General features: G+C 33.9%; 1 protein-coding gene across 2 annotated transcripts; it reads right to left on the minus strand.

The window, feature by feature from the left end:
- Positions 1-254: 254 nt before the first annotated feature.
- On the minus strand, positions 255-25,178 carry LOC117330375 (cysteine-rich with EGF-like domain protein 2-B). 2 transcript variants are annotated; one of them, XM_033888610.1, is made up of 12 exons: positions 24,607-25,178; positions 24,005-24,087; positions 21,387-21,441; positions 20,812-20,926; positions 14,355-14,443; positions 13,798-13,924; positions 13,056-13,157; positions 11,713-11,796; positions 11,091-11,186; positions 10,375-10,518; positions 2,943-2,966; positions 255-414 (listed from the first exon to the last, which is right to left on the minus strand). In XM_033888610.1, the coding sequence occupies exons 1-12, from the start codon at positions 24,736-24,738 to the stop codon at positions 356-358; spliced, it is 1,110 nt and encodes a 369-aa protein (XP_033744501.1). In that variant the 5' UTR covers positions 24,739-25,178; the 3' UTR covers positions 255-355. The 2 variants fall into 2 exon arrangements, with proteins under 2 accessions (XP_033744501.1, XP_033744502.1); XM_033888611.1 differs by lacking the exon at positions 2,943-2,966.
- Positions 25,179-27,311: the final 2,133 nt, after the last annotated feature.

The following is a 27,311-nucleotide window of genomic DNA, read 5'->3' on the forward strand; positions in this document are numbered from 1 at the left end:
TTTAAGATTCCAAGTTATGTCACCAGACAGGAAGGCACACACCATTTATCAATACCTAACTTGTTAAATTCTTGTCGGGTTTTGTTTAAGTGTACATGAGTATTGCTCGGTTATTGTCCTTGTGCTGTGTAAAGGCACTGTGCTATTTTATTGTAATTTATTAAAAGCCGTGAACCAAGATAATTTATTGAGTGAAACTCGTAATGCAATAACAATTTGGAATATAATTCATAAATAACAGACTGACTTTTTTGTAAAACAAATATAACCTTTTATTCCTCCATTTACTTCATTTTTACACACTTATGTGACATTTCTAACATATACCATTTTTACAATCAAACACTTTGGTCAATCATAATTCATCTTTCTCAACATTTTCTGAAGCGCTTTCCTCTTCCGTTTCGGAGGTAGCTACAAAGAAAAAAAATGCAAAAATACAAATTTCTGACGGATAGGATGACAAATAAAAAGTGGTTTCAATTCTATACATTTACCATATTCAGTTTCTCGCAATTCTTTAATGAACGATTAAACTGAATCCAAACAATATAAAGAGAATGCCTTTGATACTGATACTTAAAAACGGAAGAACATATATTTAATAATACAAGTCTTCAAATGAAACAAATAAAAGGAACATTTTGAAATCAACTGTAGCCCCAAGACTTTTCAAAAGAAGCTTGGAGATAATATTGCACTTCGAGCAACATATACTATACTGGTCGGTTCATGATTCTTCGGAGAACATTTTTTAAAAGATGATTTCATTTTATACATAAAACTGGACAAAAAAAGGGAAGAAAACTGAACACGGTCTTGGCTTATGGTGTTCCATTTGTCATTTTCTAAATGCGACACGACACAGCGTCACATTAGTCTGAATGCTTGATTGCATCTACATTTACATACGAAATTGCCCGATCAACAGGCGTACTACACAAGTGTATTGTACCTTATTCTGACTCTGAATGATGAACAACAATGTTGGTCAACCGTAGATACATTTCAAACTGTAACCGTTCAATGAAAAACAGGCCTTAGGCTGCTTAATAGTTATTTTTCAGGGGAAATTAAACATATACACATGGTACAAATATATTATTCTTCATTGAACTGTCTTACATATTAAACGAGTTTAACGAACACAAAAGAAGATATTGCGATGATTATATTTGAACTACGTCATTAAGACACTGAAAAATCAATTAAATACCATAGTAAACAACATCCAAGGGTAAGGTAAAAAGCATTGCACTGGAATACCATACCTATATTAAGGAAGGCGGTATTGCTATAAGATAATGAAACAATTATATATATCGAAACTAAACTGTGAACACGATATTACTTTGCTACTTTAGTTGTAATTAACGGCGTAAAACATTCAAAATCCATACTTTTCAATCTCTCAAACATCTTTTCTAATACTTTCACATCTATCAGTGCCTTTAGAACACAATACAGGAACATCTCTCAAAACATATTCAACTACTACATACACTTTCATCAAACATTCTTCAGCGTACATACCTATGCTCTGTTTAAATTGTGCCGGATTGACACAGAGACACTTACAGACACAGGTTTACCAATACTTCACTTGTATTTGAATTTGTTTATGTTTTCATTGGTTGGGCGGTCGTGTTCCAAATAGAACATGTACATGTAAACGGACAACCGACATACACCTAATGCCATATAGCAAGAGCACGGAGGCGGGCATACCAAAAATACTTTAAGAGCTGAAAATACCAAAACGTTAAAACATAATTTACAAATATTTTCCATTTGGAAAATTTATTAAATTTCCATGATTTTTTCATACACAAACTTTAAAGGAAATGTAGCTGAAAACAAACACAAAGAAAAACAATTATCTCTATGAATATTATTGCATGGTTTACACACAATTACAGAATATAAGTTAACATATCAACTTTTCTATCAACTTTTCGTCAATGAAAACTTTTTCCCACGTTTCGAAAACAAAGACTGAACGTTGGGCAATCACACGCTCAAACATCGAACCGAGAGAAGCAAAAAATGATGTACAAGGTATGCAACACACCAACTGGGATTCATGTATAAAAATAGACAAAACATTATATAAGGATGGTCAAAACAAACCATAGGGATGTTTTAGCAATTCCTTACGCAATCATCCCACGGCAGTGACATATCTATGAATAAAGTTATGAAACCACCAGGGACAATTAAAGAAGCGTACATGTTTGAATCTCCTCCTTAGCTGTTAGGCGACAAATAACAATCAGGCGTACCTCTGGGGCAAATTAAAAAGACATTGTAACTGCAGAGCATTCCTGGAACAATCGACCGATTCCCTTGATTATAATGCTCGATGTGATTTAAACTTTCAGTTAGTGCCTTGCTAAAACAGACTTTAAAAATACCGGTCGTGTGAAGGTGGGCTTGAGAATATGATTACATGTATATCAAACAACTTGATATGTAATTGCATTCTTTGATATTTTCAGTAATAAATTCATCTGAAGAACGAAACTGCAATGTCAGATAACGCATTTTCCCGAAATGGTTCAACATAGAAAAATATCAGTTATCCCAATAAAATCAAATATATCTAGGTTTTATAACTAGTGTGACGTTTCATAATCTGCCGAACTTGTTAATTCATTTAAATCATTTACTAGGACAATCCCAATTCACGAAATGAAAAACAGAACGTAAATTGCAATTTACATATTAATTGTATCAAAATTTATCAAACTCGCTAGCAAACCAATGAATATATGCACCAACTATGACAGTTAAAACACCAACGACAATAATATTTCCGTTGGCAAGCTTTCCTAGAAGTCCATACAACGTTATCACAATCCCCAATACAGAAAGCGATGGCTTTTGTTTCTTTTTGGACGATTTTGATTTCTTTGATGATGGTTTTGCCTTTGTCGACTTACTGGATTTTGGGGTTTTGGGTGGCTCTGAAAGAGACGGAAATATAAAGGAATAAGATTTTTTTTCTTCTTTTAAAACTTTTCTTTCATGCTAAAATGATGTCACATTGTCAAAACCAAATTGAATTTCTTTTAACCATGAAAATTAGTATTATGTTCTTGCAAAATCTAACTAGTTCAATATGTTATAAAAAAAGAATAGAAAAATATGACAAGGAAGATTTTACAAAACAATAACTTGACACAGAAGAAAATGAGAAGTGCTAATCACAATCAATAATATAGACAAATAAATGGTTGGAGGACACTTCATATTACAACATCAATAATACCAGCATTCACTCTACAGACCAGTGTAATAACATAAGAAACACCGCTCAAGGGAGAAAGAAATCAGCAGAGCCAAACAAATTAACACAACAGATTGGATGCAGCTTCTTATAAGTTGGAGCAAACTGAACGTGATAAATGAGCGTTGGACATGCAAATCTTCTAGTAATCGTTCCAAATTTCACAAAACTGAGATTAAATAACAATTTGATACGCCGGTGAGACACATTCAGACCTTCCCATTTTCAATATGCTCTTCCAACGTTGTGCCATTTACAAATTCTTTATTTCCTTTACTCGTTCTGAATGAAGCTAAATCACAATTTGACACAATTTTTTGTCGGAATGATGACAGCTGAAGTATTAACTTGTTTGCGGAAGAAATAATGTGCATCCAGTATTCTGTACTCTCTCTGCAGTACGTTGTTATGTATCACGCCGACTGTTCAAGTTATTGTGACACAATGAAATGCAATTTCATGTCCAAACGGTCACTATCGTATGCACACAAATTTCACATCGACTGGAATGGGTTTTCTAACAACTTTCCTCTATCTTCTTACACGCTAAGAACATGCCTGGCAACTTTATAACAGAATGTAAATCAAATGTCAATATCTATATTACTAGTAAGTATAGGTACCTGATGACAACAAATTTGTTTTTAATACTGTTTCCCAGTAAGAACTGCGTTGAAAATGGATTCGAATATTTCATTTTTAATTTTTTTTTTTTTACATATTTGACCTATGAACGTTTTTCAAAGTCATTGATTTGAAGAAACTTTATACCCCATCATCTAAATATGTCAATGGCTAAATGCTATGAACCTAGATATTTGGAGCATTTAAAAATTCCTGAGGTCAGTGTACCCTTTTTTCTATAGTTTAACATATGTGTTTCAGTTCATTTTGATTTCCCTGATTTCCTGTCTTGATATTTGACACCTAACATCACTGAATATTCATAGGGGACAACTTAGCTGCAGGTGTTTTCTATTCAATACTAGGCCTGAATTGCAGCCATTATCAAAATAAACAAGAGGCCCATGGGGCCTGTATTATTCACCTGTATATGGGATCTGCAATTCAGTACCTTTAACTAAGATTCACACTAATTAAGTTGAAAGGCACTCAAAATTACTGCAAAGGAGTTATCTCTAAAATATCTATTGGGTCCTGCCCCTCTAATCTGTGGAGAGCAAGATCCTTTGTTTATATATAATCAGTTCACAATATCGAATTTGGTTTTGAAGCAAAATGATTAAAACGTCTAAATACAAAACTAAATAACAAGTACACAATACTGACCCTGGCCTACCACTTGACACCTTGATCTCAGGGCCAAAAATGTCTTAATTCCAAAGAGGGCTAGGTGATGATAATCAATAAATGGGACATTATTCTCTGCTACTTGTATGATTTTTTTAAAGGTTGTCCTACTTTTCTTTACCTATTTGACCCCTTCAGGCAACCTAGGGCAGCCCTATAAATTTCATAAATTCAGAATCCCATTTCCTAGTGATGTTCCAGTAATAAACATTGGCAAATCCAAACTATAGGTGCTGGTCATAATACACATACAGGAATCATTAAAGACACATACAAAGACTGTCGTATATTTCTCTCTTCATAGAGTCACATTACACCAAAAGAATATGTGCAAAGTTAACTGTATTAAATAACTGCACAAAATTATCAAATAACCTTCAGATACTAAAAAGTAGTACATGTACTAAAATAATAACTTCCAATAAAACTAATGAATTATACTTCCTTAAGTCATTACATTATATACAGACATGCAAATTGTTCATAATATGCATTGGAAATGTAAATATCACTAACATATAGCCTCGCTATTGTACACTTAGCGCTAACACTTGTTCCGAGTCAGAGTATATACCCCAAAAAAAGACATTATACTTAAGCTTTGATCTAATTTGTGACCTTAACCTTAGGCCTTCAGAGTCGGAGTATATACCCAAGGAAAAAGACATTATACTTAACCTTTGAACTAATTTGTGACCTTAACCTTAGGCCTTCGGATATTACTATGCAACAAGTCATCATACATGTACCACCCTTCATGTATCCATAAAATGTCAAGGATATTATACCTCTAGTAAGAAGTTTGACCAAGACAAAATATTTGACTTATGAATACACCAGAAAATGCTTGTTTAATTAGCTCACTGCCTAATATCCATCCTGGCAATATCCATGATATCCCATTGTCTTCTGGGTGTCAAAGAGTTAGGGACCAGACAAGCAGCCAAGACCAATGGACTAATTGATGACTTGTATATAATTAACTTTCAAGATTTATTTCTTCACTTTCCATATCATATCTTAACCTAGAAATAACAGTCATAGTACAAATGGTGCTTCCATCAATAGAGCGGACAGGTTTGCTGACAATGGTATCACAGGGAAGAACATGGCCTCATTAGGCCTGCATGGCACTGTTCTTGCTCACCTTTGTAAAGAATCATGTGAGAATTTTGAAATATTCTTGTAACCTCTGTTTATAATGAATGGTCTCCCTTTTATATCAATTAAAAGGGGTATGCTAGATTTTACAGCCATCTTACTTTACAGATCTCGAGGAATGGGCCAGGTTTGAGTGAAGTAGGGCCAATGTTTTCCCTGTGGTCAATGACAGCTTTTGATTGGTCAATGGTCATTCTGTCCCATGTAGGGCCAATGTGTTCCCTGACGTCAATGACAGCTTTTGATTGGTCAATGGTCATTTTGTCCCCTGTAGGGCCAATGTGTTTCCTGTGGTCAATGTCAGCTTTTGATTGGTCAATGGTCATTTTGTCCCCTGTAGGGCCAATGTGTTTCCTGTGGTCAATGACAGCTTTTGATTGGTCAGGCAGATGAGACATTTTGATTTCTTGTTAAAATATTGACATATACCCTTCATATTAGAGTTATGTCATCAAAGTGTTAATTTACCAGTTGGAAGATGAAAAAAAGAAGATGCAGAAATGAGAAAGTTGATAAAGAGATGGACAGAAGGACACAGTGAATACTAGAGACTGACAATTTTAGGTATTAAGCTATTATACGGCACTACAAAATCAAACTCTCCCAACCCCTCCCTCTCTTTCTGTCTGCTGTAGTTTCCATATTGATTATTAATAAAGCTCCTTATCTGTGATATATAATATATCTGATGTATACGACCCCATTCAACCACTCCTCACTCCATATCATTGCTAGACTATTACACAATACTGCCAATAAAACATTAATCAAAATTCTTCATTACCACCATCCCCAGTCCATATATCCATGTAAGGAATAACAAATATTATTCACAAAGGCAGTTTGACTATAATTTTTTGTAAACTATTTAAATAACTATAACAGTCATCAGGATGTTTAAGTAATACCCACAGATCCCCAATCCATCCGGATTCCCACTCTGCCTGAAACACTTGTTGATTCAGACAAAAAAGGACAAAAGTGAAGATCAAGACATTAAACACATGACTGGGTTAATTTAATTGTACACAACTTCAGTGTATATGTGTCCTGACTACAGAAGTTTACAAGATTGGAATAAAAACTGTTGTTCATACAAGAATCTGTCTACAAACATAGGAAAAGGGAATAATTACAATACAATTACACAGAGCAGAAAAGTAAGGGTAGGTGCACATCTAAAGAATGTACTTCAAGACTACAATCATAGCTATGGGGGCATAACTCAAACTGCAATAAAATTAGGTGGTTGCAATAATAGGCGCAGCTATGGGACATCAGTATATGCTGACTACATTCTGTACATTATTTGTACATTAGTGAACTTTCAGAAGATTGGGTTAACTGTATAGGAGGACGTTGTACTTTTGTCCAGACAAGACCCACACTACAATCATAGGAACATCACTGTGATAAAATTAGTTGAGTACATGCAGTAAAAAGAGGCAGGTCCGCAGCAGTGTGTGAACACTATGTCAGGTAAAAAAATCAGATTAAAATCTAAAGGAGAAGTTCTCCAGAAAACATTCAGTCTATAATGTTGTCATCACAGAAAGAGGCCAAACTGCCATATAAATCTGATCAAAAAAGGGCAGGTGATCCCTGTATTCCAGAATATCCCTATAATAATTTGATTGCAAGGGGTATAATCAAATTAATTTAAGGGAGTTAGACTGGACAGTTAACATGCAACACAAATAGAAAGACAAAACACCACTAAATACTGTCGATTTTAATACTTCCTCACCGACAACATGCTCTGTATATATCTGCTTATAAGCCCCTGCTCAAAAGTATGCTCCCTTCCTCATTTTGGCAGGATTATTAATTTCAAAATACTGAGGTAAAAGTGGTTAACAAATGAGCTTTCCCAAATTTTAATACTAAACTTTTACATCAGGCTTATTTGAGGATAAATACAGTATTAAACTTTTACAATAGGGGAGGGGGCTTATTTGAGGATAAATACAGTATTAAACATTTACAATAGGAGAGGGGGCTTATTTGAGGATAAATACAGTATTAAACTTTTACAATAGGAGAGGGGGCTTATTTGAGGATAACTATAGTGCTTAACAATAACACTAGGGGATGGTGCTTATTTGAGGATAAATATGGTACTGAAATTTTACACTACACAAAGGGGCACTTTTATACTAGGAGAGAGCCTTTTGTTTTGTTTCCTTGTTAATAAAGTTGTATTGCTTGTCACTAATTCTTGCATCTTCAATTTCAATTAAGGTATGAAAACAGAAATCTGCACAGTCATATATGTCAATGAAAAATGTTATATTAACTTTTTATTACTCTATAAAATTAGACAACTTGTAATAAGTAAATGCTATTATTATTTATAATCAATTTAAGACATTTGTTGAGATACATTTTCATGAGAGTAACTTTATAATACATGTTCTTAGCTCTGAACTACTTATTTCAATCTGATATTGTTAATTGAAGTTAAAAGGAAATAAAATTGTCAGACTATTAACTTCTCATCATGGTTAATAACTAAGAATCTGAAAAATTACAAAAGAAATTCACTTTAACATTAACTCTTTAATGAACTTTATAACATTTCACAGAGAGTACTGTTAACAGTACATGTAAATCTGTGATTCATTTATAACTTAATAAACTACCAGTTATGAATACATGCATCCCCAACACAAAACAATTAGTACTTCAACATAACTCAAAAATGTGAATAAAATGTATGAAAGGAAATTTATCATGAATTCATTATGTACTTTTCAGATCAATAATCTCCATGTAACATCTAAAGACTAAAATTTGAACAAGTATCTAATAAGCTGAAGCAATTTCAAACCTTAAAAAAATATCTCTCTCTCATACCAATTAATGAAAGTTAATTTCTAATATCTGACGTTTAATCAAAAGTGATTATTCTCTTCACAAAATATATCAACAGACCTTTAAGTTACAAGATTTAGTGCTTGAAACACATTGTACCTTTAGTGATAAAGAAAAATTTGAAATTAATGGAAACCAAAGAAATTGGAAATTAATGGCAGTATAATTAACATATTTTTTACAATAAACAACAAGAGTACAGGCAGTAAAATATTGTATGACTGTTGGATGCCAATTTAACATAGCATTGATTCTTGTATCCAAATTCAATCAAAATACCACTTAAAGTACAGTTTCATTGAGAATTGTTTTGGTCAAAGACCCCTACACAGAAAGGATATGAGGAAATAGATTAGATAAAGAACAATAACTCTTTCAAAAATTGTGGCATCAAAATGTCATGAGTAAAACACAACTATGTTTAAAATGCCAACCAACCGTGATACAGATCAGTCAAACAATGAGAGAGGACATCTCAAGAGAATATTGAAATAAACAAGGAACAAAATGATTTTCATTTTTTTTTAAATGCAAATGGTGCTCAGGTTAACACCTTTACAAATTATGGAATTGGTTGAAAACTGACAGATCTCTTGAAAAATTAATTGAGGACCAAAAGCTAATTATAACACCTTAGAATACTCCTGGCGAACTTTGACAGACATATAAAAAATAATAACTCTAGAGAAAATGGCCAACATGTCACATCGCGTGTGGGTTAATGTTACAAGGACAGGTGTCCCATTCTGTTCAAATATACCTTGTTGGAACTTTACATTATTTACAGGTCCCATCTGCACTGCTTCACACAAGGGCTTCATTTAGAATTTTTCAAAAAGTGTTCTTGTTAATTTAGATAAGTTTAAATTGACAGATATGATAACACAAGATCAAATAATATCGTGTATTAATGTAGATTAATGAAAAACGGCAAGTTGAAAATAAGATTTCAATTTTCACTTTGTCAGTGCATTCGGCTGTTATGGCAACAATAAAGACGACAGTTTTAGAAGCAATGAATAAGCCAACATGTACGAATAAGGAAAACATTCTACATGGTCCACCATATCCTTTTGAAAATAATCTGGAAATAACTGATTTAACTTATTATAATCCATTTTATTCATGAATCAGCATTTGCTCCTTTCTATGCCGCCTTTAGTACTAGAAACACTGAAGAGTTCCAATATCAAAACAGAAACACAACCACTGGCTCTATAAATCACCCAGGTGCACCCCATTATTCAAAATCAATGCTGATCAAACAAATGAAGTTAATAGGAAGATTTCTTAATGAAAATATTGGAAACTGCCTTCCAATCTTGTGAAAATGTCTGAATTTGTCAAGAAATGAGAAAAAGCATGCCATTTAAGAGTCAATTTGACGAATAGTTTTAAATAAATATGTTGAAGAATGGACAGCACTTTTCTTTAATTTCTAAGTAAACCAAAGAAATACGTACATCATATTATTTCACAATAAAATGCTGTAATGGGGTGCACTTGGCACTTTTAATGACCAAGAGTTAATGTTGTCCCTCATGACAGTCACCACATCGTAGGTGAGTAAGAAGTACATTTTTTTCAATATGTAGTGATTTTGACAGTTTTCAAATGCAAGAGCAACATGAACTCACACGTGATGGTACATATATTGGTTTACTGTTTCCAGGAGCTGCTGATGTTTTAATGGAACCCCCTATAACATTTATAGTTTCAGACATGGTTTAACACCTTACCTGGCGGTATGACGACACATTGTCCGTCCTCCTCTGTAAAGCCGGTATCACAGTCACAGGAGTAAGTCCCCTCCTGGTTTACACAGCTCCTGTGCTCCCCTGTACATAAATCAGCTCCCCCTTCCGCTGTGCACTCATCTATATCTGAAGTAGAGATTTGATAGCAGATGAAGAACTGATACAGATAAATCAACACATCTGTTACTAATTCAGCAATACTGTGATAGTGTAATAGTGTAAGAGGAAGGCTTTGGGAACTGTCGGCAGCCCTGAAATCCATACATATTTTGTATCTAAAGTAGGGAAAAGTCGGAAAAATCAACTCAACTACATCAATATAGCAACAGGGGGAAGGCTCTGTGAATAGTGTGGATTGTTCGTGTAGTATTAGCAAGTGAAGAAGTGTCCTCACAATGTCATCATTATATACACAATACTAATGGTATAAACAGAATAGAGAACAAAAAATGTAATGAACATGTTTGTTATTCTTAAATGCCTACTTTTTAGATTTTGCAAACCTCCTAATAAATAAAATGCAATATATCCAAAACAATTAGCCTTTTGCAAAAAAAGAAAAGAAAAAAGAAATAGAATTAAGGATTCCATGGTGTCTTCATACATGAACCAGCTTTGTTTGTTGCACTTTGAATTGTCAAGGGTTAAGTTAATTGTGATCCTGAACATATACACCTGTTCAGGTAAAGAACACACACCTTTACAGCTATTTCCGTCCAGTTTGTATCCTTCTTCACATTTGTCACACTTATCAGGTCCAAACCCAGTACACCCATTACAGGATTTGTGACACGCTGAAAGATAACAATATCACAACAGTCATTATAATAACACGATTTGTGACACGCTGACACACAACATCAGTACAGTCATTATAATAACATGATTTGTGACACACTGACGCACAACATCAGTAGTCATTATAATAACATGATTTGTGACACGCTGAAAGATAACAATATCACAACAGTCATTATAATAACACGATTTGTGACACACTGACACACAACATCAGTACAGTCATTATAATAACATGATTTGTGACACGCTGAAAGATAACAATATCAGTACCATATCATTATACGTAATTACAGGATTTGTGACACGCTGAAAGATACAACATAAGTACCATCATCATAATTACAGGATTTGTGACATAACACAGATTGAGAATAATTCAAAAGTTCAATAGGGAAGCTTAAAATTCTATAAACAAACCTTAGGGAAACAAATTTCGGTCTCAAATGCAGTAGAGACACAAAAATTTTACAATAAACACTGTATTACCTTCAATCTATAGACCAGTAAGTGTATACTCACATGTACAATAGTAAGATCCCTCCGAGTTGGAACAGTATTTTCCTCTCTCACAAGGAGAAGTTTCTGCAGAACATTCATCAATATCTGAAGGAAAAGGGAAACAAAATTACAACACATATTTGCATCAATGCAAAACAAAAACTTGACATGTAATTTATGTTTAACTTATAGTAAATCAAGGATAAATGATGACATATTAGGTTCATCAATTCTGTAATATTAAATGTTTGCAGTCACATGTCAATAATGGTTTTTAAATGAAAATGAAGCATCAGAGAGGGATCTTTGCACTTGCCATTGAATGATCTTTATTGTTTCTATATAAGACTGATCTTATCTCTATTCTAATGATTTGATAACAAGGCAAATTGTATATGAAACCTACGAGAAATCAAAGATCTTTCTGTGAATGAGAAACAGCAACACCCAACTTCAACTGTCAAGATGGAAGCCAGATAAGTCAGTCATCTTGTTTTTCAGATTAGACTTAAAATTGATTGAGCAAAACTTTGAATCAAGGGAAGGTACAAATTAAGTTTTAGAAAAAGACCTCCTGTACTTCTCAGGAAATAGAGATAACAAACTTAAACTGTCAAAATCGATCACCTTGTTTTTCAAACAGTCTAAAAATTGACAACTAAGAATCCAGGGAACCGTTCTTACTCATTCAGTTTGAGAAATAATTTTCAATGTTTCTCTTTCTAGCAATTACAGACTTCAAGTGTCAAAATAATCCAAGATTGCTGTCTGTCGGCCAGTTTGTTTTCCAACCAAAATCAAAATTGAATGAGCAAAACAAGGCACTGCAGACCAAGAGGAACCTACATATCAAGTTTGAGAAATAAATTTTTCATATACTTCTCAAGAAATAGCCATAACAATCTTCAAATGTCAAAAAATCAAAGATGGTCACCTGTCAGCTATTTTGTTTTGATACAACTCAAAGTTAAATGGGCACAACAAGGGACCAAGAGGAACATGCACATCAAGTTTGAGAAATATACTTTATATGCTTCTCAAGATATAGCCATAACCAATCATCAAATGTCAAAATCAAAGATTGTCACCTGTCAGCAATTTTGTTTTTTGAAAGTAAATTGGGCAAAACTGGGGACAAAGAGGAACATTCACATCAATTTTGAGAAAATGTCTTCTAGTGCTTCTCAAGAACTAGCATCATTATGCTTATTATGGGTGGACTACTGTGGACCACAGACAGAGAGCTATTTGGATAGCCAATCCTGTGATGGAGGGCTAAAGATTTAACTAAGACAATACAATTTAGATATCAGTTTATCTGCCTGTTGTGTTTAGTGAACAGATGAACAAAACCTGCTGCTTACCTTGACACCCCTGTTCTTCTGACTGTGTGTACCCTGTTCTACATTCGTCACATCCCTTAGGTCCATCCTCCCAACAGGTTGATTGGCAAGACTTGTGACAGGCTACAATTAGAGATATCAAACCTCAATTTCATCAGGAAATATATATGTCATTCAGCTTTTTTGATGATTTTCCTTCCAAATACATTTATGTGTCTATAATTTTAAAACATCTGCATGTACAGTAATAATGAACGCTTAGTGAAGATATTTAAGAACAAGAGATTCCCACCATTGAATGACCTTTATTGGATCTCTGTAAGAATGATCCTTTCTCTACTTTCCTCTTATTCCTTTATTCATCTGTCTAAATTCAAAATGGTCACCTGTTAGCCAGCTTGTTTTCTCAATATTGAACATGCACAACAAGAGGCCAGAGTTTCATGAAACATGACCCATACATTCATGGTAAACATTCACTTGGTCCAATGTAAAATCAACTAGCCCCTACTGTAATTGTGCAAGGCCTGTGAAACTGTATACTACACTTATGTATGGTCTAATATGAACTTGAATTAATGGTGCATCATGTTTTATTTTTGATATTCTCCAGTTAAGGATCTACAGTTGTTATTGTAAAAATCTAAATTAATAGCCCTCCTTCTATGAGACATATGAGCTATCATTATATCTTGGTAACATGTTTTGATGTATTCATGGAACTCCATTGCTCTTGATATTCATATTTGCTTAATTAATTTACCTGTACATATTGTATGGGTGTCATTTTTAGATTCCTCAAAATATCCATCTTTGCAGTTGTCACACAAATCACCTTCATAGCCTGCATTACAATTACATTTTCCAGTTCCTTTTCGTGTGCCTCCTCCCTGTACATTTAAAGGAAATTTGCAAAGTTGTTTTGTTAAAACAGAAAATGTCAAAAATAAAAAACCTGGTTTCTTATTATTAGATGTTGATGAATGAGTTGAAATAAATTTTCATTCGTGCAACTATATAAAATACAAAAACAAAAACAAAAAAACCCACTTGCACCTGACAAGCAAAAAATGGTGTTATGTGATAATAAATATAAACTAAGAGAAAATTTACCTCATTTTTACATTTACCTGTCTTTTAAAAACTTTAAATTGTATCAAATTATGAAAAAAAAAATCAAAATGGGACCTCCATTTTTTCATATTTATGATATAAAGTATTAACAAACAATTGAAATATATGTACTTTAAATCAAACCCTATGTCTTATCATTACTTCTTCATAAATTAATTATAAAAGATTATCTAGAGAACGACTTACATCACAAGCACCATTACCAGTGCAGGGTCGCTCCTTACCACCGGGACATTCCCGACATGTTGGTCCATATGTGTTTTCAGGACAGCAAACTAAATAAATACGACAAAAGAGTTACCCATACCGAAATAAAGCACACTAAAGTATACTTTTATGCTACTTTAAGTATACACTTTTTCCTACTTTTTTGAAAAAGTACCAAAAAAGTATACTTTTTTTGTACTTTTCTGGACTTAGAAATTTTTCAGAGTACTTTTTCTGTACTAAATTTGGACTCTGAAATTTCTCAGAGTACTTTTTTTGTACTTTTCTGGACTTAGAAACTTTTCAGGGTACTTTTTCTGTACTTTATTTGGACTCTGAAATTTTTCAGAGTACTTTTTTTGTGCTAAAATCTGACTTAGAATTTTTTTGAAAGATTGTGAAAATATGGATGTACTTTTTTCCTACTTTTTTGGGACTTAGAATTTTTCAGCTTATGCCATTGTGCTTTTTTTGTACTTATTATGGACTTAGAATATTTTCAGACATTGTGAGGGGTTATAGCATATTAATATTTTCAAAATTAAATCTGACTTTTTCAGTCGACTACAAATCTAAGACTAAAAAAATGATACCCAGGATTAACCACAACAAATATCTATCAAATAAGATACAGAAAATTATCATTTGGTAATACCAAATGTTTTTGATCTCGTTTTTTGTTGTTTTTTTTTTTTTTTTTGTCTTTTTTATGTTCTAACAAATACTTTTCATACTTTGATCAGTACCACAGAAATTTATCTAAAAATAATTAAAATTCAACAATTATTATCATAAGTATTTCACTTCAAGTTCAATGTACTTTGTTAGTAAGGTTCACACATTTTAACGGTGATTTAGTAATAAACTTCACATGGATGAATGTTACTATACGTTCATGTGACGAACGTCAAAACTTAGCTCTATAAAAATTTTGTTCCAGATCGTTCTTTGAAGTTACAGTATTTTGGCTTTAATTATAAACTCTTTAACGGAGTTTAAAACATTTCGTTTATCCAAACGTTAACCTCTACCAGATCGGGGATCACTCTACGAACACACATGTGCCCTACTCCAACAATGTTAGAGGTTTTACACGGCGAGATACTTTTGACAGGCGCCGTGTAACCTCTAACTGCCCATAGCTGATTTTCCCGATGCTGACGATGAAATTTTCAAAGTTCGTTTATTGCAAAAATATAGCGTGTAAACTTACATTTAAATGATCAACGGTGTCCAATATATATTTCTTTCCATAATCCAATGATTAAATGAGAATAATTTCGTAACAAACACATATTATGAAGTTTTCTTCTTCCGAAGCGGAGCAGAGCGCAAGCAGACAATACTGCCGTTAGTGATAGTAAAAATACCACGTGATTTGCCGGTTAATACAAAATTGGATTACAACCTCTGTCCTACAAGCGGAATACAACAAAGTCCGTATGATTTCGTTCCGTTTGAAATAACGACAACTATTTTGTATCAACCTTTAGGCAGCCATTTTTAAAAACGACTAGAAAAGTGCTACAACGACATGGGCATGTATTTTGTGTGTTATACACCGTATTATACTACATATTTGTGTCTGTGACATACATATGGGATAAATATTGCATACATGATACGTAGACATCGTTTTAATGACCTGTCAACCTCTTAAGTGTTTTTTTCAAGCATATTTAGTTCCGCCCGAAATCCGGGCGGAAACTGCATCAAAGAATTAGTGCTTCGGAAATAAGAGGTCGCAGTCGGCAAAATAATATCCGATAGAAAAAGAGCCGACCAGCGGCCTCTTATGTTATAGGAGTAACATGTGCCCGTGCCTGTAATACGCTTTTAATTCATTCAAATGAAATTAAAATCACCTGATCTTTGTCTGCATATCATATACTTGCTGGATATACGTGGTTTTAAGATTACATCTGATAATTGCACCCGAAATCACGTCGTGTTCTGTCAAATTATTCACCGATATACTCATATAAACATGTGTAATACTGATAAAGTCACTCGGACGCTTCTTTGTAAAACGTATATTGAAGTCAAGCGCTGTGATGATCTCGATCTCGATATGGCTTGACTGACAACAAACAGGCATGATCGAGGAACAATATTCCGGTATTTAAATCACAATTACATCGCATTCATTGAAATGGTGAAAGTGAACACAAAAAGAAAACTTTAATTTGTCTGATATTTATTTAGCAAGATCGTACGATAATTCGGACAACGACACAATGTAGCTGTACTCTAATCTGTTGTAGAATGATCTCGTAGGAGTGTTGTGTGTACAAATAAACTACTCTATATTGTATACAAAAATCAAGATAAATTCCAAGATCTATCATAAATATTTTAATTGATATAGTAGACGGCTTGAATAACTGCAACACCAAGATCGATCAAAAATATTTCAACTGTTTAAACTAAATCTTGAAACCTGTGTGTTAAGCTAACAAAGCGATCAGGTATATGCTTAACGTCGTACCGAAAGTTAATTTCACCCGTGGTGTTAATTAATATAAGCGACAGTCGACTGTAATGGCAAATCATACCTAGCTTTATTGTTTATTGGAGTTACCTGTGTACCTCCCGTCTCACCTGTACACATATTGCCCCTCTTAGACTAAGTCTTATGCCCGCGGCGTTAATTATAACAATTTATATTGTCAAGCTTGACTGCCTTTCACTACGATCAGATCACAGGTGCCTACCTCATTTAAACAAAACATCCGGATTACATAACAGGTACTGACGAGGCTTATACCTGTGTCAGATTACCATCGGTCGGTTCACCTATGACCTCGGGGCCGTGATCTCGTTTGTTTACTTCGGTTTACGGAATCTACCGAGATTTGACGACTTCGCTTCGTGCGATCATTTTTTGCAATGTGCAAGCTTTAAATGCTGAAGTAGTAATACCAAAAGTATGGAACAATAGACGTTAAGGAAGTAGAATATAAAAAAAACAAGTAATAAAAGAATGAAATCGATACAGTAGATCTCCGACAAAACTTTTTTTTTATCCCATGATGCAACAAACAGCGAGATTTTAGCGGGAAGTCTGATAGCCATGTTTGAATTTCACCGGATGTTTATCTACGGAAGAAACATAAACAAACACGATTTTGATATAGAATAGCCTAAAAACGAAATTCATTTTCTTGCCGAACTGAAGAAGATCGACTATCTGTCAGTAAGTGGCCAAAGAATATCAGCTTTCTTGTTGTTTTTGACGACAAATGCTCATTTTCACCCGAAAATATCACAGATATCGCGACCAGGTAAGTTTACAATTTTATTATTTAAATCTATTTCGTCTTCTGCACGTTCCTACATCGTTTCACATTATATAGGTGAATAGGGGCCTACACATGTTAATATTAATACTTGATTACTTCGTGTTTCAGGGTTTTCATAATGAATTCATCACCGATTACAGTTTACACGGCCCGAGTTTAATTAACAAAGAACTGCTAGATCCACGTGTGTTTCAATCGTAAGTATTCAATTTACAGATTTATGCTACCATACGCCTGGGATTTTATAAGCATCCTGATTGATAGCACCCAAATATTGAGATCAAGAAGAATTTTATTTCTTTATTGACGAACTTCGACGTAGTTATATTGCATTTTTATTTCTGTCACGTAACGGTAAATTCGTAATATCTTTACTACATATTTCATGCATTTTGACAAATTTCCAATTAATTTTTATGACTTCGTTTTTCAATGGAATTTATTGAAATTTCACTTACATGTAAAGAATTATTTGCTTATTCATCTGATAATATTTACAGAATTTTTTGTAGTTGATTTCAAGAGATATTGCATAAAATTTCAAAAAAAAATAGCAATGACATTTTTAAGTTAGAATATAAGAACGAAAGTAACGTCACATTTCGGGCAACATGTGTATATCTATTTTAGGGAATATATGTAAAAATATCGGTAAATGAGCTAATAATTGTCTACTATAGTATATGGAATTTGAAGAAAATACATTCAAAAACGAAGTCAATAAAATCCATTGAAAATTTGTTGTATGTGATCATGATCATGATCAATTCACAAAAAAATGATCTCAAGAAATGATTGAATAAAAAAATCTGTGTTTTGGAGTATTTTGATAGTTAGTTGCATAATTTAAGATGAAACAAACTGTTAGAGAATTCTGGAGTAGCTTGATTTTTATTAAAGTACTTATCCTTATAATTAAAAGTTTTATGTTGTAGCTTTAAACTTGTATACCTGTGGCTAGCTTTTCTTGATAAAAAGACTTCCAAGCAGACATGCATGTAATAAATGACAGTAAAGTGATCAGGTGCATATATAAGGAAAATTATCTACATTTTTATATTAAACAAATCTTCACAATTATTCTAAGTTTTGATATAAAAAATATTTTAAAATTTTCTCTTTCTTCCAACAGATTATGCAGTACATTCTGAAGTGAGGGAAAGCTTAAAGATATTGCATTGTGGTCCGAATTGAGGGCAATGATTCGCATAAAGCAAGAAAGGAATGAAGAGAATCAGACATTTTATTTTTCGAATTCACACTTACTTGGATTTGACCAGTTTAAGCAAGCAACATTATGCATATACCATACTTCATTGTATTCAGTATGCATTTATGCATTGTTTTTTATTTACATTTTTTTGTTGTGTTTCCTCAAGAGGAATTATGATTCGACAATTTTTACAAATGTTATTACCCTTTTTATTTAGAATAGTGGTTTTTTTTTGTCTGGATCTCCTACATACACATGATATAAAATTGTGTTTTCCTGCTTGAAAAAAATATTAGAATAATTTATCAAAAGTTATTGCCCTTATACATAGATGTCCATCTGTAAATCCTTAACCTCACCCTTAAACAAATTTCGAGCTTATTAGATCAAGACTTTGCTATGGCATAAAATTATACTCAGTGGAATTGTGATTGGATAACTAATCTTGTATTTCAATGTTTGTTTTCACTTGATACAATTGTGCATTTCTCTTAGGAATGGGACTGATGTATGTATTGTTTAAGCATGCAGTATTCTCATTTAAGCTTATCTCCTATATTTTCAGAACTAATTTCCTACACCATTGAATTAAGTCCCTTTTTTTGGTAATTTTTTCCTACTTTTTCAGTACTTTTTTTTATACTTTTTCAGTACAAATTTCCTACTTTTTTAGTACTATTTTCCTACTTTTCTAGTACTTTTTTCCTACTTTTCCACTACTTTTTCAGTACTAATGTCCTACCTTATTGGTACTTTTTTCCTACTTTTTCAGTCCTAATTTCCTTCTTTTCAATACCATTTCCCTACTTTTTTGATACTTTTTCAGTACAAATTTCCTACTTTTTTAGTACTATTTTCCTACTTTTCTAGTACTTTTTTCCTACTTTTCCACTACTTTTTCAGTACTAATTTCCTACCTTATTGGTACTTTTTTCCTTCTTTTTCAGTACTAATTTCCTGTTTTTTCTGTACCATTTTCATACTTTTTTGTACTTTTGTACTTTTTTTGTACTTTATGGACTTACCTGTAAAAGTACTAAAAAAGTATAAAAGCACAAAAAAAGTACACTATCAATTTGGCCCTGTGCACTTTATACTATTATTGTACTTTTAATGTACTTTTTCTGTACTATATTTGTGCTTTTTCTGTACTTAATGAAAACAATAAAATGTACTAAAGGTATACTTTTGTTAGACTTTTTTTGTACTTTAGTACTTTTTTTGACTCAATTTGGAACCGTGTTGGAATATCGGTTCCAAATTGAGTCAAAAAAAGCATACTTTTTCTATGCTTTTTTAGTACTTTTTTTGTACTTTATTTCGGTGTGGGTTAACCATGCACCAACCTGTTAGTACTGTGTGAGCCTTATACCTTAAAGCTAACTTCCACATGCAGTGGTAAAAGGGAGATAACTTCAGTATATTTGATGCAATAATTTATTACAAACAAACCTTGTATATAAACAAGAGCCCCATGGACCTTCAACTGTCATCTGACTATAAAGACTCCAAGTTTTTGTGTACATGTAGAATACATATACTCAATAGCAGTATAGCAATACTGAGAACAATTGTTCAATACTTGTCCCCAAAAATAACAACATCTGGCCATGACCATCTCAGGATCATTCATGGTAAGTTTGGCCTAAATATCACAGCTGTAACTACGAAGAGAAGTTTGAAAAGTTTATAGACTGAGGATGGTCCACACCAAATGACAACAACAACAGATAAAACATGACCCTTTGGGTTAGATGACCTTAGCAACCATATTGGTAGTATTGATAACAACTAGACGTGTGTGTGTGTGTGAATAATAAACAACTACATGTTACTATGTGATAAATAGAAATTAAGAACAACACATGCACTGTACACAATCATAAGGAAATCAATTAAAACCGTTCCTCAAATATCTTACCTTGCATATTAGATATACATAACCACATCTTCAAATCCTCCTGTAATCCTTTGGCATAAAATTTAAACCAATATTTTTCTATAAGTTCTTCATTTTCCTCAAGTATAGTGTGGCACTGTATTTGAAAGAAAACATGATGCAAACATTTTCTGTTTATTGAAATTTGAAATCGCCAATTTTTAGAATTAACAATATGTAATACTAATATACATGGTGATATAAAATGGAAATTCTAACTCCAACACTTCAAAACTGTGCATTTAATTATCCTGTAGCCCTCTTTTTCTTCTTCAATAAAATATACGAAAATTTCCATTCAGTTCTCAGGAACATGATACAGCAGAAGGTATAAAAAATATTAACCAAGACTAGCTGGCTTAACTTTGGCAAAATTACAAACTGATACTAAAATGATATCATTTTGTGTAAACAAATCATATATACCATTAAATCAAAATCATTACCTCATAAAATATAACAAGGAGTAGTTAGCGAGTATTGAATGGATAAAGGAAAACTCCCAGAATTAAGGATAAAAAAAAACAATTTAATTTAATAAACAAATCATAACTTACTTTTTTATCTTCACCTTCACAGAGACCCTCCACAACTTCTACAAGTCTTGTCTCACTATAAACAGAATTGATTCAATGAAATTAATACAAATATACTATTCAGCAGGTTTAATTTGATATTAACTTTTATTTTAATGTTTTACTCAAAACTTTCAGTTTTTAATGAACTCTATAGGTAGAACCAGAAGTCACTGGTTTGATTAGCATATTTTTTTTTATTCTGAAGCAAGACAGGAGGATCTCGACCTATTTACGTTCGGCACACCTCGGCCAATTCTGGAACCCCACATCATTAGATGTGTCAGCCAATTCCAGTACCCTACATCATTAGATGTATCAGCCAATTCCAGTGTACCCTACATCATAAGATGTATCAGCCAATTCCAGTACCCTACATCATTAGATGTATCGGCCAATTCCAGTACCCTACATCATTAGATGTATCGGCCAATTCCAGTACCCTACTTCATTAGATGTATCAGCCAATTCCAGTACCCTACATCATTAGATGTTCAGCCAATTCCAGTACCCTACATCATTAGATGTATCGGCCAATTCCAGTACCCTACATCATTAGATGTATCAGCTAATTCCAGTACCCTACATCATTAGATGTATCAGCCAATTCCAGTACCCAACATCATTAGATGTATCAGCCAATTCCAGTGTACCCTACATCATTAGATGTATCAGCCAATTCCAGTACCCTACATCATTAGATGTATCGGCCAATTCCAGTACCCTACATCATTAGATGTATTGGCCAATTCCAGTACCCTACATCATTAGATGTATCGGCCAATTCCAGTATCCCACATCATTAGATGTATCGGCCAATTCCAGTACCCTACATCATTAGATGTATTGGCCAATTCCAGTACCCTACATCATTAGATGTATCGGCCAATTCCAGTACCCTACATCATTAGATGTATCAGCCAATTCCAGTGTACCCTACATCATAAGATGTATCAGCCAATTCCAGTATCCCACATCATTAGATGTATCGGCCAATTCCAGTACCCTACATCATTAGATGTATCGGCCAATTCCAGTACCCTACATCATTAGATGTTTCGGCCAATTCCAGTACCCTACATCATTAGATGTATCAGCCAATTCCAGTACCCTACATCATTAGATGTATCGGCCAATTCCAGTACCCTACATCATTAGATGTATCGGCCAATTCCAGTACCCTACATCATTAGATGTTCAGCCAATTCCAGTACCCTACATCATTAGATGTATCAGCCAATTCCAGTACCCTACATCATTAGATGTATCAGCCAATTCCAGTACCCTACATCATTAGATGTATCGGCCAATTCCAGTACCCTACATCATTAGATGTAACGGCCAATTCCAGTACCCTACATCATTAGATGTATCGGCCAATTCCAGTGTACCCTACATCATAAGATGTATCAGCCAATTCCAGTACCCCACATCATTAGATGTATCAGCCAATTCTGGAACCCCACATCATTAGATGTATCAGCCAATTCCAGTACCCCACATCATTAGATGTATCAGCCAATTCCAGTACCTACACCATTAGATGTATCAGCCAATTCCAGTACCCTACATCATTAGATGTATCGGCCAATTCCAGTACCCTACATCATTAGATGTATCAGCCAATTCCAGTGTACCCTACATCATAAGATGTATCAGCCAATTCCAGTATCCCACATCATTAGATGTATCGGCCAATTCCAGTACCCTACATCATTAGATGTATCGGCCAATTCCAGTACCCCACATCATTAGATGTATCAGCCAATTCCAGTACCCTACATCATTAGATGTATCCAAGTCAAGATCAGCTGAATATACCTACTGGTAATAAAGCTGCATGCATGCTTCTTATACCAGAGATATATGAAACCTTCATAATGTTTCGACCTTACATATCATAAATTGGTTTGAATATTCTAGTTCTGGCGAATATATTCTGTTGTTGATCTCTCTAAATTATATTAAAACGTCATTGTTTGTGCTGAACATTTTGTTTGTCAATAAGATTTGTCATTTGACATTAAACATGATATTAAGAATCTTACAATATTAAAATGTCCTTGTTTGTGTTGAACATTTTGTTTTTCGATAAGATTTGTCATTTGATATTAGAAATCTTACAGACAACAACTAAGCTCAATACTGGTAGGTGTTCTCTAGCTGATCCTTAGTAATGGCTTGTCACCTTTCCAGGCTCACATAGTACAAATATTTATCATCTTAATGTTAAATTTATCAAAATTATGCTGATATTTTCCAGCCATAAAAAATGTCATCGCTTTTTCATTTCTTAGAATTTAATAAAATAACTTTATTCAAGGTGGGTTTTTTTTCAAATTAGCAAACCAAGCTTACAAAACTTTGATTTGCTTACACTGCATGTAAGTTTTTATTTGCTATTGATTCGCAAATAAAATATTTACAGGATAATGACATGCTGCCAACACTCTCCCAAGTCTTGTGTTTGGTAATCCGCCTCTCCCCTTGGGTTGAGATTCCCTTGCCTCACCATCAAGAGGATGACAGTTCCCACAGGTTTCACACTGATGAACCACATTGTGATATGGTACATACACACCTTACATTTATACAATTACCTTGTTGCAAAACTTCCTAGACGACTTTCTTCCCATTTTGTATTTCCTCCTCCAAAATTAGATTTTGCCGTTTTCTTCAGCCCCTGTTAAATAAACATGTACAATTGTACATTGAACAAATATATTTAGTATATGATACCATATGTGTATGTACAAAATGAACATCAACAAGTGTTATCACTTGTTCTCTTTAAACTCGCTTATTACATCACAATAAATTTTATTTCATTTTTATGGCAAATTTAACCAGAAGGGAACAATTAATACTAGATCTTATACATTGAAAGTTAAATGCCGTTCATTGCTGATCGAGTTTCTGTTTGACTGATATTCTCATGGTTGTGTTTATTACAGTGTTCTACACTGTGGCTTCATGCCAGAGAAAGATTTTCCTTAAGTGAAAACAGGTGCACGTTTAGTAGTTCAAGGCCAGACCTAAAATAATTGGAGTTTTGCTACTGTGCTGGTCCATTTGAAAACTTTGAAGGATATGTACACTTGTTCTGTTACTATAAATGCTTGTACAACTATATACATTTGTATTTTATGTACATACAATGTATGTAAATGAAAACGTATATATACATAGTACATTTTCTTACCTTATCAAAGTTATTTACGATAGCGGTACATACGTCACATTTGGACTTATCAGCCATCACTTCCAGGTCATGCCAATCGATGGCTGTAATTAGTGTCAACACTATATATGTGACCCTGAAATCCATGTTCATCGGTAACTTACTTCAAGTTTTGGAAATCGGCCTGTAAGCTTAAATAATCACCTCAGTGTCCAAAAAGCATTTAAAGCACACGATAGATTCAAAAGGTGAAGTTCAAGTAGTAAAATTTAGAAATAAAGCTGACAAGAAAGTATAGCGAATGAATACCACGCTAATTTGAAATCAGGAGATACACATGTAGTATGATGTTCTACGGCTACAGTACACAAACCGGTAAGAGGCCGGTCAGGCCTCGTTCAAGTCTTATTTTCCCGATAAGTATGTCGAATTATGTAGTTTCATATATATGCAATTCGAAGCCGAATTAATGTACATCCATCTACATATATAAACACCCGATTATCGTCTATATGACAGAGTTATCGTCATAAGTCCATCTTCTCACACGTTACATGTGAGCGATTGTGTACATCGACTGCCATGTCAGTGTTTATCAACCAATGAAATGAGGCCACGACCGTCATACGGAGCTCCGTCTATGCAGATGATTGTTAAATCAAGCGAAACGAAACTTCGGATAGGCCTGCGTGTATTACGTTATTTAAATGCTTAGAAAAAGTGCAAGTACAATGTTGTTTAATTATTATTAACATAATCGAGAGGATAACTTTATCTCTATAAGGAAAATACATCATGGTATATGTGCTCATTGTGTTGTAAGGCCAATTTATAGTGAACAGTGCTCCATTTATGTATACTATTAGTAAAGTGAAAGTAAGACAGGTACCCCGTATTGATATACAATGCTAAGGTAATGAATGTAAAGCATCAATGGCATGTCTTTGATTAGACACTCGTTAAAAGAAGCCGCACCATCTTTCATGAATACGTCTGTTTATCGCACGCGCTAGGCCACACGGACTTGCATGAACGGCACACATTTCCAACCCACGATCCATAGGCCTATAAACAATTTAATATTCAGTTTCTTTACTGAAGCATTTCGGCCCACATGGGGAAAACGAAAGTTATATACACATAAAAAGAGAGCAGGGGAGCCAAAAGGCAGGTAAATGGCCATGAACATTATTGATTTTCTATTTACGAAAAAAAAAGGGGGGGGGGGGGGGGGGTCCTGACCCCATGGAGGACACCCCCCCCCCCCCCCCCATTCCCCGGATCTACATCAATAATTAAAATTTGTTATATTCATTTTTCCGCCGGAGGGAACCCCCACCAGGGCGCTGTCCTGGACCCGCTAGGGGTCTTCAGCGGCCCCCATACCCATAATACCCCTCGTTAAAAAAATCGGCCTTTATATACATAGTGTAGGAGGCCCCCAGATCCCTCGCCAAAATATAAAAAAATAAAAAAAATCGGCTCGTGCCTACGGCGCTCGCATTATCACTAAATTCGTGCCGAGTTCCTGTGCTCTAGGCCTACGTACGGTCAGCAACCTACCATATGTTGTAGTGTATTAAGTCAGCATTAATTTTAATCGACTTTGATATCACTAATTAATAGTCCAGCCGAATAGGGTTTAACCACGACGTGTAATTGCAACAGAATAATTTTTCAAAAGTACAAATCATATTGTATCAGTCATTGGGACTAGAAAATGTATTAAATACGAATGGGAAGCTATCCCTTATACTATAACACGTGTGTCAGTGACGGGTTGCAGTTTTTCATCAAACATGTAATTAAAAGTGATGTAACAAAGTTTGAAAATAAAAACATTACACAAATTCGATAAATCTTTCCCGCATTCCATGTCTATATATAACTAATCAACTATAGTAATATAATTGTAGTGTATGCGTCCTATCCAAGTTCTTACAAGAGTCGTTCAACTTATCACCATTTTAGGGAATTTACTTCTAGCATCGAGAAGTTACTGGAGCATGGATCCACATACACATCGCCATCGGGAGAGTTATGTATAGTTATACAACTTATACACTCTTACTGTATAGATTGACAGAATTAAGCTGAAGTAAAACGAATGAATTATCTGTTAAAAAGCGGACGATCAATACATATACCCCGGATTTTAGGTAATAACTAATCTTCCTTTAGTTATTTCGACTTTCTATAATATAAGAGTTGAACAACTATATGTACATCAACTGGTCCAGAATTTCGACATTTGATACAGCGGCATGATTCGGTTAATTGACTCATTATTGCCAGACACCATCAACTTTGTACTACTTGAAAGAAAACAATATATAAAAAAAAAAAAAAAAAAAAAAAACATTCCTCATTACTTTCCAGACTTAAATCCTCGCTTGTCAAAGATTTGAACTCGCCATTTCCATGTTGCTGTGTAGAGATTTGTCCACGACTCTTACCATCGATATATACCTATTGGCCTAGCTTCGTCGCAGACAACCCAAGTTTTTGGAGTAGTTTTGAAGAGCGGCAACACATCACTGAATATGTAAGTATGCTTTCATTAGCATACATGTGCATATGATGACACATTCACTGCAGTCGTTGAAGCAAGGTTTTAATTCCTAGTACGGTCTTAGTTGTTCTTTTACCTACAGTATAGTGTAGTGTATTATTAAAGAAGTGAAGATTAAATGTGAAAAAGTGAATTATATGATTATATGATTATA

Source organism: Pecten maximus, chromosome 7, assembly GCF_902652985.1.
Source record: "Pecten maximus chromosome 7, xPecMax1.1, whole genome shotgun sequence".
NCBI lineage: Eukaryota > Metazoa > Mollusca > Bivalvia > Pectinida > Pectinidae > Pecten > Pecten maximus.

Bases quoted from the DNA above. Each gene is read 5' to 3' on its own strand.
- LOC117330375 (XM_033888610.1), bottom strand. From the start codon at position 24,738: ATGAACATGGATTTCAGGGTCACATATATAGTGTTGACACTAATTACA. The intron at 21,442-24,004 runs GTAATTGTATAA...TTCTGTTTATAG, and splicing joins CTAGGAAGTTTTGCAACAAG to TGAGACAAGACTTGTAGAAG. The intron at 10,519-11,090 runs GTGTGTGTTCTT...TCTCTACTTCAG, and splicing joins GGACGGAAATAGCTGTAAAG to ATATAGATGAGTGCACAGCG.